This window comes from Mesoplodon mirus (assembly GCF_964341445.2).
Source record: "Mesoplodon mirus genome assembly, chromosome: 15".
NCBI classification, from domain to species: Eukaryota; Metazoa; Chordata; class Mammalia; order Artiodactyla; family Ziphiidae; genus Mesoplodon; species Mesoplodon mirus.
Genome location: NC_138991.1, coordinates 63,614,824 through 63,632,626, shown reverse-complemented (window position 1 = coordinate 63,632,626; position 17,803 = coordinate 63,614,824). Strand labels below are relative to the sequence as shown.

The 17,803-nt window shown below is 55.6% G+C and overlaps 1 protein-coding gene across 1 annotated transcript; it reads left to right on the top strand.

Moving 5' to 3' along the window:
• The first annotated feature begins 1,330 nt into the window (after positions 1–1,330).
• On the top strand, positions 1,331–5,672 carry PRSS22 (serine protease 22). Its single transcript, XM_082644788.1, has 6 exons — positions 1,331–1,508; positions 2,141–2,167; positions 2,577–2,748; positions 2,992–3,269; positions 4,336–4,493; positions 5,081–5,672. Exons 1-6 carry the CDS (start codon positions 1,427–1,429, stop codon positions 5,339–5,341), a joined length of 978 nt encoding a protein of 325 aa, XP_082500914.1. The 5' UTR covers positions 1,331–1,426; the 3' UTR covers positions 5,342–5,672.
• Positions 5,673–17,803: the final 12,131 nt, after the last annotated feature.

The following is a 17,803-nucleotide window of genomic DNA, read 5'->3' as shown; positions in this document are numbered from 1 at the left end:
CCCTTTCAAAGTCCTCCTTTCTGGGCAGCCCTCACTGGCTGCCCCCACCCCCTGCCAGCAACAGGTGCCTCCCCTGGGCTCCCACCCACCCAGCACTTCTGACTCCGGGGGGCGGGTCACCATCCGTCTACTGAACTGGGCTCCCTCAGGGCTCCAAGAGTCCAGTTGCCCCTTCTCTAGAATTGGGGTTCACATCTGGGCTCCTCCCCTCACCAGCTGGGGGACCTTGGGTAAGTCACTAATCTCCCTAAGTGGCTTCAGTTTGCTCATCTGCAGAATGGGAATAATAAGAGCCTTTGCATACTGAATGAGGTGGTGCCTGGCTCACTAAGCACGCCGTAACTGCTGTTATGTCCATGCCCCTCCCCAGGCATATCGAGGGTCATCACAAGGTTTGTTGATCAAATGACTGAAGGACAAAGATACACAGTCTCTCTCGGAAGAAGCCTGACTCCTCCTGCTCAGGGCGCGGGTGTCTGGAGTGTGGGGCACTGAGTCATGGAAGACCTGACTGCAGGGTGAGGGTTATAGGATCACGCGGGCAAGATTCCTTGGGGGAGCATTTCGCTTCTCACACCCCCACCTGGGCTCCCCGCTCAAGCATCACCCAGCAGCCGTTTGACCCCAAGGAGGAGTCCAGGGGGGTGGTCCTGGGAGCACAGGGGCTGGGGAGGGGTGTGGGGACTCAGCATCCCAGCCCTCTCCAGGCAGCCGCATCAGTCACAGCCACCTGGGCAACTGGCTGCCCCACCCGGGGTTCCTGGAAGTCCAGGTGAGAGATGAATCCTCAGGCTGCTGAGTGACAGGGTCCACAGGAAGGTTTCCCTGGGACAGGTGGCCACCGGGGGTCTGATTCACACCTTCTGGCAAGTGGGTTAACGGAATCCCCGAGCCCAGGGCTGGGTCAGGTCTTCCGCTGAGTCACAGGAGCCGTTACGGAGCCTCTGGGCAGCCCCTTGCCCGCTGTCACCCACCCAAGGCCCCAGGGCCTCCCCAATGGCTCCTGCCATCGCGGACCCAGGCCCCAGGGTCTGAGTGCCTTCCTTCCCCACCTGGACCACCCCCGCTTCAAGCTTAAGGGCCTTTCTCTGCCCTGCCCCTCCAGTCAAGGTCAAGGCCTAGCCTAGACCTGAGGGCCCAGGTTCCCTCGCCTGCCCCTCCAGAGCCCAGATCCTGAGACCTGAGTCCGCGGATCCAGGCCTGAGGTAGGGGTCCCAGCTAGAGCCTTCCCACCCCACCCCCAGCCCCACCCCCGACTTTAACGGCTCATTTCCTCCCCGAAGCCCCACCCTCTCCTTGTGACTGACAGCCCGGGGTGGCGGGACTGAGCCACTCACTCGGGAGACTGGTCCAACAGCATTCTGTCTCACAGGATAAAACCTGGGGTGGCCTGCAGGGAACACAAGCTCTCCTGTCGGCAGTGACCATGGTGGTTCCCAAGACTCTCCCTGCCTTGGGGAGGCACTACGTCAGGATTGTAACCTCCCTGCTGCTTCTGGCTGCTCCAGGTGAGTCCTGAGGGCCTGCTGCCCTCTGCACCCCTTCCCCATTGTCCACCCAGCCGCCCTCCCTCTTGGTCCTGCCTGAATCCCTCCTCTCCCTCTCTTCTGTTGCTTTGTTCCCCCAACTCCCTCTCTCCCTCTCTATCATAATTTGCCTGCTCTGCGCCTCAGGTTCCTCCACAGCTGTGAGGAGTACATGAAACACTGCACTACAGGGCCCAGGACAGGGCTTAGCGCAGTCAGTGCTCAGTGTGCTCAGCTCTGCTTGTTATTTACCCTCTTCACGTCCCGTTCCTGTCTCTTGGGTCTGCATGGTCCACTGCTGGGGCAGCGGCATCCAGACCTCCGGCCTGGGAGGGGGGTTCTTACTCTTACCCCAGTGAGACACCCCAGGAGCTGACCCCTCACCCCCAGGTAGGCTGCATGGAGCCTGGGCACAGGCTGGACAGGAAGTTGCAGGGAGGCCAAGGTCGCAGCTCACAGCGAGGGCCTGAGGTTTCTGTCCGTCCTGCCCAGGCTCCAGGAAATGCCCCGCCTGGGGTGGCCTGGAGGGCCCCAGGGACTGAGCCACCGGGAAGGATTGCTGGGCACCAGGGCTCCCCTCCACTGACCTGACCCTTTCTTTCTCTTGCCCTCAGCCACCCTAGCTGCTGCCAAGACAGCTGGTAAGTCAGAGCTGCCCTCAGGGAAGCGGGGAGGGAGGAAGCCTGAAGGGCAGGGTAGTGTCTGTGTGTCTGTTTGTGGGGGACAGGTCAGAAGCAGGCAGTGGGGCAAGAGGGGGTTTGAGCAGGAAAAGAGGCCCAGAGAGTCGGGATGCGGCCCAGAGAGTCGGGATGTGGAGGAGAGAGGCCCAGGACGGGGTGAGCGGCCCGAGAAGGTAAAAGGGCTAGAGGACCAAGTGCTGAGCCAGAGGGGAGGGCAGAGGGTGGAAGGGCCGCGGAAGAGGCAGCAAAGGACGGAGCCAGGGTGGGAGGAGACTGGAGCACAGGCCCAAGTGCTGAAGGCAGGGAAGGGGGGCTGGAAGGGATGAGGATTGTGCCTGAGGGTTTGACATACCGGCCCCTCCTCTGCCAGGCCGCCCAGCCTGTGGAAAGCCCCAATACCTGAACCGAATCGTGGGTGGTGAGGACAGCACCGATGCTGAGTGGCCCTGGCTTGTGAGCATCCTGAAGAATGGCACCCACTTCTGTGCAGGCTCCCTGCTCACCAACCACTGGGTGCTCACGGCCGCCCACTGCTTCAAAGGGTACATATGCTCAGCCGGTCCCCTCCACTCGATTCCCCAGACCCCAGGCTGCCCACACGGCCCCGGCTTCCAGGCCTCAGTCCAGCCTTGGGTCCCTCAGGAGAGTCCCTGCTTCTCCCCAGAAGCCTCTTTTGCTCACCAGGGGCCTTCATATGCCTGCCATTCCCCCAGAAACCCTTCCCAGATGCTTCCTGACCACCCAGTGGTTCCTGGCTGATGCCACCCCCTCCCTCTCCCTTCCAGCGATCTGAACAAACCAGCCCTGTTCTCTGTGCTGCTGGGGGCCTGGAAGCTGGGGAACCCCGGCCCGAGGTCCCAGGAGGTGGGTATTGCCTGGGTGAAGTCCCACCCTGTGTACTCCTGGAAGGAAGGCGCCCGTGCTGACATCGCCTTGGTGCGCCTGGAGCATGCCATCCAGTTCTCTGAACGCATCCTGCCCATCTGCCTGCCTGATTCCTCCGTCCAGCTCCTTCCGGACACCAACTGCTGGATTGCTGGCTGGGGGAGTATACACGATGGAGGTGTGGCTTCTTTCCCACCCAGGGGGGTGGGGTGGGGACAGAGGGCGGTGGACACTGGGAGATACAGGTGCCATGGGCAGCAAAGGATAGAGGCCAGAGGCAGAGCATGACACAGATAGAAGAAAGGACAGGCTGTGACCCAGAGGTGTGATGACACAGAAGCCTAGGTGGATAGTTCTAGATCATTTCTAGTTAAAAGGTACCTTTTGCTGTGTTCTGAGGCAAAGATGCCAGATCAACCAACATATTAAGTGATATAGGAACAGCTGAAAGGAGGTGTCTATGGGACCAAGCTGAACCAGGTGAATACGAAAACAGCCCTAAGATTCCAAATCTGGAATAAACGCCCCCCTGGTGGCATCATGACACAATTGCAGGCAAAATTCCCAGGAGAAAATGCAGTCTCCATAAATGGTAAAATATAATTGGCAAACCAAGTCTGGAGGTTTGGAAAACCTCATCTAGAAACACAAATTAGATTAGATAAAGTAAGAGGCAGAGAAGCAGTGACATATATATATGGAACTTTAACCAGATTCCAGAAGAATTAAGAGAAATGACACCAGTTTGGGCATCTGGGGACCCCACTGACTCTGAAGTTTCAGCCAGCCTCCCCACGGTCATTCTTAGGGGCTCCTGTGAAAGGTGGATTTATGAACTGGGGAAGGTCTACAGACCAACCCTAGGGTCAATCCCCCTAGGGGATGGTGGAGGTGTCCCTCAAGTCCCAATAACATTCAACACTGAGTGGCCATTAGTCTGTAGCAGTACCAGTGCTGGATAAAGTAGTGCCTGAGGCGGGACAAGCCTGGACCATTGGTTTGAACCATCTCATTGGCATCAGAGATCTCATTAAAGATTCAGAGTTTCAGGCTGCACATTAATTTGGGATTCAGTAGGTCCAGAGTGGAGTCCTGGAATTTGGGCTTTCTGCAGGCATTGTGGGAAAGCCTGACAGAGTTGACCCATTTAACCTTTGAGAAATGCTGCTGAGAGAATTGAGGAGGGAATTGAGGAGGCCACCAGGAGAGTCTCCCAAGCCTGACTCTCTCCTCCTTGCTCCCAGTGCCCCTGCCCCACCCTCAGACCCTCAAGAAGCTAAAGGTTCCCATCATCGACTCAGCAGTCTGCAGCCGCCTGTACTGGCGGGGAGCCGGGCAGGGCGCCATTACAGAGGACATGCTATGCGCTGGCTACCTGGAGGGGGAGCGGGATGCCTGTCTGGTGAGCACACCACCTCCTTCCCAACCCTGCCCCACTGAGCTCCATCACCCCTCTGCTCCTGGGCCTCCTCCCAGAATCGGCTGTGACCTGGTAGTCCCCCTAGATAGATGCCTACAGAACCCGGCCCCAGCCTGGCTCAGCCATTCATACATCAAACATTCTGAGCACCTCCGGTGTGCCTGACCCCATACTCAGGGAGCTGGCACCCTCCTGGCCCCCAGAGCCAGCTCCAGCTCCACCACTGTGGTGGAGCACGGCGGAACGGTGCAATGGTCCACACCCGGGCTGGATCGGTTTTCTTCTTTCTGAGCCTCGGTTTCCTCAACTGTGAAGCAAGTCACAATCCTCCCTGCCTCCAGGGCTGTGAGGGAGAAGGTCTAGCGCAAAGTGCTTCTTACCGGAAGTGAGCCTGGGAAGTGTGTCCTTCCCCGCCCTCCCGGTCCTGGTGGCGTTGGTTAGGGTGCCGCGGCCCCCAGGTCGGAGAAATGGTCCCCCGCGAAGGGAACTGCTACCCACTGCGGCGCGGGTCCTGGGCTCTGTTCACCGCTTGCCCCACGCGGGTCCCTAACCTTCCCTCCTCTCCGCAGGGCGACTCAGGAGGCCCCCTGATGTGCCAGGTCGAGGGCACCTGGCTGCTGGCGGGCATCATCAGCTGGGGCGAGGGCTGTGCGGAGCGCAACCGGCCCGGCGTCTACATCAGCCTGGCTGCCCACCGCTCCTGGGTACAGAAGTTTGTGCAAGGGGTGCAGCTCCGCGGGCACTCGCAGGGTAGCGGGCCCACAGGGCGCCGGGGACGGGCTCTGGGGGCGCGGCGAGCTCGCAGGGCCGCCCGGAGCCGCGGGGTTTAGGGATCTGGGGAGACCACGTGCTGTTTCCTCCGTTGTAAATAAGCGGTCTACCTCGGGTAGCGCCCGAGTGCCGGCGCCGTATCTCCTCCGCGGGGAGGCCCCGCCCCGGCCCTGGGCTCAGGCCCCACCCCCGAGGCCCGGAGCGCCTTTGTGTACATACATGTTAATGGTTTTTACAGTTATTTGTAACTCCGCCCACACGTTTTATTTATTCCTCCAATTTCAATAAATTATTTATTCACCAGTTCCTGGTTTTTCCCTCGGGTATGGGAACATTGGGAAGCAGGGTCCAGTCGGGGTTAAAACGGGGGCTGGCAGGTAGGAGTTTGGATGGCGGTCTGGCCAGGGACCCAGGTGTCCTGCCCACCTAGGATTCAACATCCTGACTTCTGACCTTTGCACTGTCCTTTTGTAACCCCTTGCCACCAGGGAGACCAAATGGAGAGGAGACAGGAGGCCCAGCAACCTGGGAGGCCCAGCTCTCCCACGTGAAAGGTGGGTGTTGGGGGCTGCAGGTCCAGGCAGGTCCCCAATCTGCCTGTTGAATTTCCGAAACAGGGCTGGCTAGGAGAACCCCCCAACACACACGAGAGTGGGGTGTCCCCCATCCTCCCTCGTCTTAGAGCCGGGTGTCTCAGATTTGGGCTGAGGCAGCCAGGACTCCCCAGGAGCTGACTCAGCCAGTGACTCACTGCCGATTCTGTGACTCCTCCCCCCGGAACGAAGGAGCAAAACAATGAGACAGCAGGTCTCTGGGGGGGCTTGAGTCACCTCACCTGCCCCCAGGGAGTGGGGCTGAGAGCTGAGTCCTAGGCCGCCATGGGGTCTGCCTGGGACCGAGCTAATGCTCCCCTTTCCCAACGCCCACCTTCCTGCAGCCAGGCCTCTGGCCTCCTGGACCAGCCCTGCCCCTCCTCCCAGGGCCCAGGACGCTGTACCCCATCAGCCCCACCTGGGCTTCCCAGAAACAAGCGAATGTGCAGGCAGGGCTGTGTGGTTGGTTTGATGAGTATGTGCGAGAGAGATTTGTTTCTAACAGTCAGAAAGACAAGTAGGTCCAGCTGTGCAGAGGATAGAGCTGAGTGGCTGCCTCAGGGTCTCCAACTACTAACGATCAGTGCAGTGAGCTTGAGAAGGCAGCACAGGTGTGGTTTGGTTGGTTGGTATCCTTTACTGCGAGCACTGTTCTAAAACTTTTGTTCATATTATTTTGATTACCCCCATGTTAATAAGTGCTGTGGGGTTGGTCTTATTAACAAACAGACGTTAACCTGGCCTCCCGCTGGCCTAGGAACCAGCTGGGGGGTGAGCAGGTGGCTCAGGTGAGGCCCCTCCCCTTTGTGACCTGGTCCCGCTTTACCTGTCACTCTGCTTCCCTTGTCCACTTACCCTCCTCTCTGGACTCAGTCTCCCCCCCCACCATACCCCTCCACCGGTGCCTCATTTGCTGCCCTCCTTGCTGCCTCCATTTCCCCCTCTGCCCTCCAGGCTCTCCCTCTGTTCCTCGCTCCCCAACGTCCTGTCCCTGTCCCCTCACTCCTTCTCTGTCTCCGTCTCTGGCCACTGGCCTCTGTGGCTCAGTGTCCCCCACGCCCTGTCTCTCACCACCCTCTACCTCTGCTTCCAATGGCCTCCTGACAGAAGCCCCTGAGAAGGCCACACCTAGAAACATCTGCTGGGGGGACTTCCCTGGTGGCGCAGTGGTTAAGAATCTGCCTGCCAATGCAGCAGACACAGCTTCGAGCCCTGGTCCAGGAAGATCCCACATGCCGTGGAGCAGCTAAGCCCGTGTGCCACAACTACTGAGCCTGTGTTCTAGAGCCCGTGAGCCACAACTACTGAGCCCACATGCCACAACTACTGAAGCCTGTGCACTTAGAGCCCATGCTCTGCAACAAGAGAAGCCATCACTATGAGAAGCCCACGCACCGCAACAAAGAATAGCCCCCGCTCTCCGCAACTAGAGAAAGCCCACATGCAGCAACAAAGACCCAATGCAGCCAAAAAAAATAAAATTAAATAAATAAATAAAATTAAAGAAAACAAAAGAAACATCTGCTGGGGCTGAGAAGTCACCCCGTAAATGTGGGACCCTCAGGTGAGGGTGGGTTTTCTCTGAGCTGGCCATCACCCTCCAGGGAGCCCCAGAGCCAGAGGCACCTTCCCACAGCCCCAAGAAGCCTGACAGACGGGCTGGGCCATGGGGTGGGGAGCCCGCCTCGGCTCCAAAGTGTGACAAGATTTCCAGTGACTCCCTCCCCAGTCGGGTGGGGGGTCCAGGAGGTGGAAATGTGGTCAGTCCAGCCCTGGTGGGGTCCACACCAGCATCGCAGAGAGCTTGTTTGCCCCTTGGTTGGAACCAGGCCAGGAGCAAGCCCCAAATGGGCGGGGGTGGGGGCCATCACTGCTTCGGCTCCGCCGACACCTCCTGCCTCTGGGGGCTGCACACGGAGCCCCTTTGGCCTGTCGGGCTAAGGGGAAGTGCCAGTGGGAGGGGCCGGCACACCAACCTGGGCTCCCAGCAGGTGCCTCCACTCACCTTTAACCCCCCACATGGAGCAGCCCCAGGGAGAGTCCTCCTTACCTCCCCCAGGGCAGGGTGCCGCCATCTGGCCACAGTGACCCATGTCCTTACAATGGAAGTGCCTTAGTCATAGGCTGCGAGGTCTGGCTACTGCTCCTCCACATGCTCCTTCCTCAGATCTTTAATTCTTTAGAAGACTTTCACTCCCACGCCAGGGACCTGCCAATTCGTCTCTACTCTGCAACCAGAACAAGTGTGTAAATCACATCTAACCCCATGAGCTCCCTTGGTGGCCGACTCCTTTGGCTGGCTAAGCCAATAACCCCATTCCAATACCCCTCCCTTCCTTCTTCCACCTTAGAGACTGGAAAAACTAAATGTTCCTTTCCACAGTCTCCCACAAGGTCCCAGTGGAAACAGATGTCTGATGGGTAGTTTCTTGGGAAGACTTTGTTTTGTTCCTGATAACAGGAACATGTTCAGTTGGCATTATCCTTTCCCACCGTCTGCCTTCTTCTAGTCTTGGATACAGATGTTATGCCTAATCCTTAGCAGCCATCTTATCACCATGAGGCTGCGAGCTGAATAACACCTAAATTGACAGTGAACAAAGATTCAGAAGCTGCGGGTGTGAGGACATGGTTAAGAAGTTGCCTCCATCCTAGACAGCCACCTCCATCCTTCTTGTGTGCTTTCAAGCCACTGTTGGTCGGATCTTCTTTTACTGCAGCTAAATGCCTTTGTAACTGATATAACTGCTTCAGACCCTCTGTCAATCTAAAACTATTCTGAAAAAATCGTTTTTTAAATTAATTAATTAATTATATTTATTTATTTTTGGCTGCATTGGGTCTTTGTTGCTGCGCTTGGGCTTTCTCTAGTTGCAGCGAGTGGGGGTTACTCTTCGCTGTAGTGTGTGGGCTTCTCAACGTGGTGGCTTCTCTTGTTGCGGGGCACGGGTTCTAGGTGTGTGAGCTTCAGTAATTGTGGCATGTGGGCTCAGTAGTTGTGGCTCTCAGGCTCTAGAGCACAGGCTCAGTAGTTGTGGCACACAGGCTTAGTTGCTCCACGGCATGTGGGATCTTCCCGGACCAGGGCTCGAAGCTGTGTCTGCTGCATTGGCAGGCGGATTCTTAACCACTGTGCCACCAGGGAAGCCCCCAGAATAGTTTTAGATTGACAGAAAACTTTTTTGCTTTTTTTTTTTTTTTTTACAATAAACACTGTTTGTTATCATGGTAACAGTATGTCAGATTTCGTCAGTACAATCAAATCACACTTAAATTATCTAAATTATGAAGGCTTTGAGCTCATACCTGTCCACAAGAGCTTTGGACCTTCAGAGGGTGTCCCAGTTAGTTTCACGTTTTCATATCATGCTTACTCAAGAGCAAGTATTTTCTTTCTCTCCCTTTCCTGCTTGAAGTCTCCCAGTCAGTGCTGCTGCCCTGGGAGGCACCTGAAGGAGTCTCACCATGACCCCATTGATGGTGCCCTAATGAGCTCACCAGTCTCCTCACCAAGGGCACAAGCTCCCCAAGCTCCCCAAGCTCCCCAGACTTCCTGGGGAGTGTGGGATTCTACGTGAAGGTGGAGACAATGGATTTCCCAGCTCCAAGCCAAACTTTGCTACCTGTGCCCAGGTCGTTGTGCTCATAGTATCACAAAGTTGCTCATGGGAAAGATGACTGGCCTGTGAGTATGACCTTCAAGGTCTGCAACCTTAGACCTCACATGATGACACTAGGCAGACTGGCAGGCAGCTAGTGAGTAAGAGCATAACCAGGGCATGGGGGAAGGTGGTGTGTGTCAGACTGTGGGGGCTGTGTTCATCTGCATCACCACGTGACCTTGACCCAATGGGCCTGTGGGTCTGATTTCCTGTTGGCAGCTACTAAACAATCACACACAGGCAAACCAGGACAAATACCAGTTTTCAGGGACACAGTTGTCTCAATTCTTACTGAGGGGGGGAATAATCACTTTCACAGAACATAGTCTATTTTGCTGGTTCTTCCTCATTTCCCAAACCTCTATGTGATTGATGCCCCAGCATCAGAGCTGGGCCTTCTCTCCTCCTTCACCTACTTGTATCCATGGGTGATAGCATCTGGTGTCATAGCTCTACACACCATCCATAGAGGTGACTCCAGAGTTCTCTCCCTGCATGTCCACTCAACTAATCAACATCCCCTCGTAAATATCATATAGACCTCTCATCCTTAAGGTGACCCCAAATGAATCTCAGTATTCCCTCTCAAACTTGCTCCACTGGCAGAATTTCCATCTCAGCACAAAGCAGCAGTCCTTCCTTCTAACTGCTCAGTTTGGGAAACTTGGAGTATTGACAACACCAAGTGTTGGAGAGGATGCAGAGCTCCTGGAATGCTCACCTGTTGCTGGTGGGAGTGCAAGCTGGTACTGCCCCTGTGGAAAACATGCTGACTGTTTCGTGTAATGCTGAACATCCATGCAGCAATCCTACTCCTAAGACTGATCCAAGAGAGAAGAGAACATATTCTTACAAAATCTGTATGCAGATATTTATAACAGCTTTATTCAGAATTGGCAAAAATTGGAAACAACCCAAATGTTTCTTCAGCTGGTGAATGGATAAGCAAACTGTGGTCAATACATTCAGTAGAATTCTACTCAGCAACAAAAATGAACAAACTATACACAACATGGTGAATCTTTTTTTTTTAATCTTTATTTATAAATTTATTTATTTATTTTTAATTAATTAATTTATTTATTTTTGGTTGGGTTGGGTCTTCGTTGCTGCGCATGGGCTTTATCTAGTTGTGGCGAGCGGGGGCTACTTCTCATTGCGGTGGCTTCTCTTGTTGCAGAGCATGGATTCTACGTGCGCAGGCTTCAGTAGTTGTGGCATGCGGGCTCAGTAGTTGTGGCTCTCAGGCTCTAGAGCCAGGCTCAGTAGTTGTGGCACAAGGGCTTAGTTGCTCTGTGGCATTTGGGATCTTCCCGGACCAGGGATCCAACCCGTGTCCTCTGCATTGGCCGGCGGATTCTTAACCACTGCACCACCAGGGAAATCCCTCTTTTATTTTTGTCTGCGTTGGGTCTTTGTTGCTACGCATGGGCTTTCTCTAGTGGCGAGCAAGGGCTACTCTTCGTTGCAGTGTGCGGGCTTCTCATTGCGGTGGCTTCTCTTGCTGCGATGCACGGGCTCTAGGTGAGCGGGCTTCAGTAGTTGTGGCACACAGGCTTAGTTGCTCCGCGGCATGTAGGATCTTCCCGGACCAGGGATCGAACCCGTGTCCCCTGCACTGGCAGGAAGATTCTTAACCACTGTGCCACCAGGGAAGCCCCGCAACATGGTGAACCTTAAGCACATGATGCCGAGGGGAGAAAGATGAACTCCAAAGGCTCCACACCATGAATCCATTTATACGACACTGTTGAAAAGGCAAATCTATAGGGACAGAGAGCAGACGGGTGGTTGCTAGGGGCTGGGGTGGGGAAAGGATTGCCCCCAAAGGGGCATAGGGGGATTTTTTAATAGTGATGGAACTGGCTTTATATCTTTTTTTTTTTTTTTGGCGGTACGCGGGCCTCTCACTGTTGTGGCTCACTCCCATTGCGGAGCACAGGCTCCGAACGCGCAGGCTCAGCGGCCATGGCTCACCGGCCCAGACGCTCCGCGGCATGTGGGATCTTCCCGGACCGGGGCACGAACCCGTGTCCCCTGCATCAGCAGGCGGACTCTCAACCACTGCGCCACCAGGGAAGCCCTGGCTTTATATCTTGATTGTGGTGATGGTTACATGACTGGATGCATTTATCAAAACTCATAGGGCTATAATTTATTTAAAATGGTGAAATTTACTCTGTGTAAACTATACCTCCATAAAACTGATTTAAAAAACCCCAACAACACAAAACTGTGGCATCTTCCTTACGCCTCTCTTCCTCTCATTCTCTAAATTCAAGCCATCAGCACATCCTGTGAGTTCTATCCTGTCTCCAAAATATGTCCAGATCTGGCCACTTCTTCCCACGCCATCCCAAGCGACTTTCCTCTTTATCCCAGATTTCTGTCATGGCCTCCTAACTGGTCCCACTGCTTTGGCTGTTGTTCCCACCAGGCTGTTCTCAGCACAGCAGCCAGAGTGGTTCTCTTAAAACCTAAGTCAGATCCTGTCATTCTATTCCAAACCCTACTCAGAGTAAATGATGTCATCTTTCCAGGCTCCCTTCTCATCTCTCTCCTCCTTGTTTGTGGGGCTCCAGTCTCTCTGGCTTCCCAGCTGTGTTTGGGAACACAGCAGGCATGCTCCTGCCTCAGGGCCTTTGCACCTACCGTTTCCTCTTCCCCTGCAGGACTGCATGGTCACTCCCTCTCTTCCTACAAATCTCTACTCAGATGTCACTATGTCATCATCTTGTTTACAATGTTCCTTCCCTCCACTCTTGCTCCTTTCCTTGCTTTCTCTTTTTCCAGCACATTTATTACTATTTAATATATACAATTTATTCCATTTGTTCCTTGTTTATCATCCCCTCCCTAACACACATAACCAGAAGGTAAGCCTCTGTCCCTGCATTTGTCATGTTCTCTTATTACTGTCTATTTACTTGGTTATCTTTCCCAGGAAATATTCTGAGCTTATGAAAGGTGAGACCTTTACCTTATCCACCATGATACAGTCAGTGTCCAGAAAAGGGTCCTGGAAAAATAGCAGATGTTAGTAAATGTTTCTTGAGTTAATGGTAATGGTAATGAGTATGGTCTATGTCATCAGTTTGGTGGACAATGTGGACACATCTCTTTTGTTTTTCTAATTATTCACTCAAGCACTGAGTTCTCTCCTTAGCAGAAATCTATTCTCTCTTGAGGCCACCCCATTCTGCCCAGAAATTATCCAAGAATCCTACAGGTTGACTCGGTCCGTAGGGAGGAGTCCTGTGAGAACTGGAAAGTCGTGTTATTCCTTCAATTCGGTTCCACTGCTTGGGTCAAGGTCAAGTGGGGACGCAGGTGAACACACCTCCTGCCTGCAGTCTGACTCACACTGCCCTCCCCCTCGCCCTGCTTACACTATAGGCAAGCTCACTGCCAGCCCGCCCTGGTTTGCACGTGAGGTCTAAGTTTGCAGGTCTTACAGGTTGCACTCAGAGACCAGTCACCCTTCCCACGAGCAGAGCACCCAGGTGGCTACGTTCAAAGGAGCGTCTAGCCTCAGCCACCTGCTGAGCTCCAACCCTTAGATGCTGCCATTGACGCACATCACTCAGGAGATTTGCCTTTGGGGTCCTTGGGTCTAATTTCTGCTAACTGACCCAGTGGGGACTGTCCCTAATCATCAGAGAAATTCTAATAATGTCAAACTCACTAAATTCAACTTGCCTTGTCCTACTCCACAAATAAAAAGTGAAGGCTTTGTTGTGGATTAACCATGAACTCAGAGATTTCTACTCTCCGTGAGCTGCAGTTTCCTCTGGGAAGAAGGGAGTCAGGAGGTGGCCGGTCCACAGGGAGACCTCGCGTGCCCTGGGTGGGACAGGGAGACCAGGTGGCCATCCCTTAGCAGTAAGTGGGGACCCCAGGTCTCCTGGACACAGGGGGTGATGGGCTGCCTGCAGGATGACGTGGCTTTCACGTCTCTGTCTGGGGAGGCCCGACCAGCTCCACCGACCCTGGATCCTAGGAGGGACTGGTCTCAGGTGGGCCCTGTGGTCCCCAGCCTCCTCTCAGCTGTCTCCCTGGAAGGGGCAGGACAGGAGTCCGAGAGGACTGCCAGTGAGGAGCGGGCCAGGTCCTGCCCAGCCAGGGCTCCGGGTGACTGCCATCGGTGAGGGACCCACCAACCACCCCTCGGGTGCCATCCAAGGATGCTGACCCTCAAACAGTGTCTGCAGGTGGAGAGTCATGTGGCTGGCCAGGCCTCTGCCTGTTTCTGCGGCTGCGTCTGCTGACCGCTGCCCTGCCCCCCACTGGCCCCTCTGCTCTCCTATGGGGTCTGGGTCTTTTGCCTCTGTCATCCTCCGGGGAGCTTTCTGGATGGCTGGGACAGGGCCAAGGGGCAGAGGCCTGGCCCTGGGGGGCCAGCGAGCCTCCTGGGGAGGTGGGAGGAGGAAGAATCAAGGAGGAGACCCAGAAGCTCCTTCCATCTGGGGTGGCCTCCCCCAGACCAGAAGAATTGGGATTCGCCCTGTTCTTGCACTCCTGGTCTAACAGAGGGGGGTGACTTTATGACCAGAATGGTGACCCTGCCTCCCTGGTCTGTCTTTCCTAGGGGCCCTCGGGGACATGCTGCCTCCAGGTTGGCCCAGCCCTGGATGTCCCAGCCAAGGGTCCAGGGCCAGTGGGGTGTGCGTAGGAGGTGCTGGAGTAGAAACTGAGAGGAGGGGACACGTGATGGCGGGGGCTGGGCCCCGTCCCCACCTGCCGGTCTCTCCCGGGGTGGGGCCTCTCCAGGGATGCTGGGAAGATTGTAGGAGACCAAGGGACCCAGGAAGGACTGTGGCTGCAGGAGGTAAGCTGAGGATGGCCTCAAGGGGCACGTGGGTGGGGGCTCCCTCACCCACCTCAGCTGGGCGCCCTGGGCATTACTGCTTCTTCGGGTGAGTGGGATGCGTGGAGGATGGCCACGGGCTCCTTAGCTGCAGAGGCAGCACCTGCGTCTGTTCCCTGCTAGGTCTTTATTGATTGATTGATCGTGTGCTTTGGAACAGCTGCGCTTTACTAAACAGGACGGCGTCTTCAGCGAGAGTGAAGAGGCATCTCTACACCCGGCTCTGGATGCGGGACTCAGGGTCTGGGTGAGCAGGAAGCTAAACAGATGCCCTGACTCACGTGGTTGTGTGTTGTTGTTACTGCTTCTGCTGCTGCTTTTGCTGTGGTCACTGTGGGTGCTGTCACCACTGTCACTGGGTTGTGGTAGTGGTTGTGGCTGCCGTTGCAGACGAGTGAGGGCGGCCCCTCAGCCCTGCTGGGCGGCGGGCGCACCCGGAGCTCGGGGCTCCATGGAGGGCATCCCCCACTGCTACTTCCCTGCTGGTCTTGCAGAGTCTCCTGGAGGGCAGGGGCGGCCAAGGCCCACCCGGGGGACACAGACCCTGGTGCCGACATAGTGGGGACACTCACCAGCGCCATCATCCCCGGAAGCTGGCATGTGGGATCATCAGCGCCTCCTGGGTGTTCGGATCCCAGCTCTACTGTGTTGAGGCAGGTGGGTCGCTCCCTCCCTTTCCCATCCCAACTTGGCCTCCGTGTCTGTGAACAGTCTCCTTGTCCACCCTCGACCACGGGCAGGGGTGGCCCAGGGGACAGATTCCTGGTGCAGTTAGACTCCCTGAGCCTTCTCACCACAGGGACCCGCATAGGACTTGGGGGCCTTGGGCCGGTGTCCTGGATTCTGCCCGTGGCGGAGCCAATGCAGTTGAGGCTGAGAGGCTGGGAGATTAGTAGGGCCCTCAGTTCCCAGGCAGATGCCTGGGGCTTGAACTTACTGCCCCAGCCCCTGCCTCCTGGCTCTGGGAGGCGGGAGGAGCTGGGTGGGCAGAGGGGCAGGAGATGCAGTCCTAGCGCGGGTCCTCCCGGCGGTGGCTGGGCCCATCTGGGTTTGGGAGACGTATTAGCAGGTGAGCACCTAGGATAGCCCAGCCTCCCCAGGAAGGGCCTCATCCAGGATGACATGTTCTGTGCCTCTTTGTGATGGGAAAAAAGACTCCTGCCAGGTGACGGCGGCTTCCACCCACCCTCCAGGTTCTTCGTGTCCCCACTCGGTCCCCACCCCCACACCCCAGCGTCCACAGGAAGCAGCATCCTTGCCCAGCCCCTGTGGCCTCAGCAGAGGGTGAGCAGGCCCATGGGCCCTGGGAGGCCTCGTGCTCGGCTCCTGCCCTCCCTGTCCCTGGGGTGACTGGGGGGGCCACTGCTCTGTCCCATCTATGATGCTTGGATCCAGGTTGGGACCGTAAGCTGGGAATCAGGCTGCGCTGGGCCATACCAGCCTGGTGCCTACACCCATGTGCTAACCTATACAGACCGGATGGGGAACACTGGCAAAGTCTCCCTCAAGCACCTCTGGGTTCCACGCTGTGCCCCTGCTCGAGCCGGTGGCCTTACTCTTGCTTGGGGCCCTGTGAACCCTGAGTGATGCAGTCCAGACTCACCCTTCTGGTGGGATTTGCAATTCAGGGGGCTTAAAGGTGACAGAAAAAATGGACCTCAAACTGGGGATTTGAAGGTGACAGCCCAGGCGCTTGAGGCCCCAGAGATCAAAGTGACTCTGGTGCATCGTGACTCCTGGAATAGCTGGTCCTTCACTTAAGCAAAACACCTCATGTGTATGTGCACATTTATGTTTCTGTGTGTGTATGTTTGTGTGTGTGTCTGTATTTGTGTATGTGTCTGTGTGTGTGTGTCTGTATATGTCTCTGTGCATCTATATGTTTGTGTACATGTATGTGTGAGTGTTTATGTGTCTGTACGTTCTGTACGTGTCTGTTTGGGTGTATCTGTGTGTGTGTCGTGTGTATGTGATCTGTCTGTGTGTGTGTTCCTCAGAGCACCCCACATTTGCTGGCAAAAGACAGCAGAAAGGGTTCAGTTCCCCCAGCCAGGGGTGCCTCCTCCCCCCACCCCACCTCCCACTTGTGCTGATGGTGAGTGAGGAGGAAGGAGCCTGAACCAAGAGCAAAACCCACGGAGATCTTGCAGCCTGACCTTGGTTGTGATATACACACCAGCCCCTTTGTCATCTGTTTCCCTGGCCACTTCCAGAGGGTGTTTGCAAAGGATCTGGAAGACTGACACTTGTGCTTATAAAACTCCACCCCAACCCTGGCTTGGTGCAACAGATAGAGAGGGTTCTCTTGGGGCCTCTTGGGGGTGGGGTGGAGTGGAGGGGCTGCCCCACCTCCAGCAGCTCCTCTCAGCATCTGGCTGCCCAACCACCCTGGCTGCACAGCTGAATGTCTCTCAAGGGCCCCCTGATGGCTGGCCAGTGGTCCCTGCACCCTGGTGGGCCTCTGGTGGGCCTGGGACTAGTGACACTGTCCAGGGACAGGTTAGGGGCTGGGAGTTCAGTGCTGTGGAGAGGAAACAATTCACAGCCCCCAAACAAATGACCCTCCATGGCTCAGCCAGGATGTGGATAAGGAAGGGGTTAGAATGTACGCAGATGTTCCAAAGGCTGACAGGCTGACTTCTGACCAAAGGTCAGATGAAGAGCAGGATCCAAGCCCAGGATAAACCGTCCCTCTGTCAGCCTGGACCCCAGGGCTCAGGTTTGACACATGCCTGGTTTCTTAACTTTTGTAGAACCACTGAGAAGGAGATCACAGGGGCCAGGCCGACTCTGCCAAAGTCCCGGTAAGTTCTGGGCCCCAAGTTCCCAGAGCAGTGGAAGGAAACCTGCAGGGAGACTGCTTGCTGTGTGAGTTTTGAAGTGTGTGGGGACACTCAGGAAAGGACATCTCTCCCCCCAGATGGCACCCAGATGGGCACTGGATGGACATCTGAACAGGGGAGCAGGGGGCAGAGAGAGAGATAGTGGGTTTAAATTCCACAACCACTGGGTAAATTACATCAATTCTCTCAGCCTGGGTTCCCTCATCTGTAAAGATAGGATGTTAACACCCACCTGAGAGGTGTTGTGAGGATTAAATGAGAGAACAATTGTGAAACCACCTGGCATTAGGCCCGGCCCCACATGGGTGCAGGATGGATGGTAGTGCTCCTTCAGTCCATCCTTCCATCCTTCCATCCATCCACCCCCGTTGCAGGAATAAATCAAATCACAGGAGAATTACTCACACACGTACACAAAACATTGCAACAGAAAGCAGTTTTCACAAGCAGCAACCAGTTCCTTTCTGTTGCGTAATTAATTCCTTGCCCCTGACTTGCTAAAAGGGAAATGTTTCCAGTACTGAGGAGACTCGACCCCTTTTCTGGGGCCCACCTT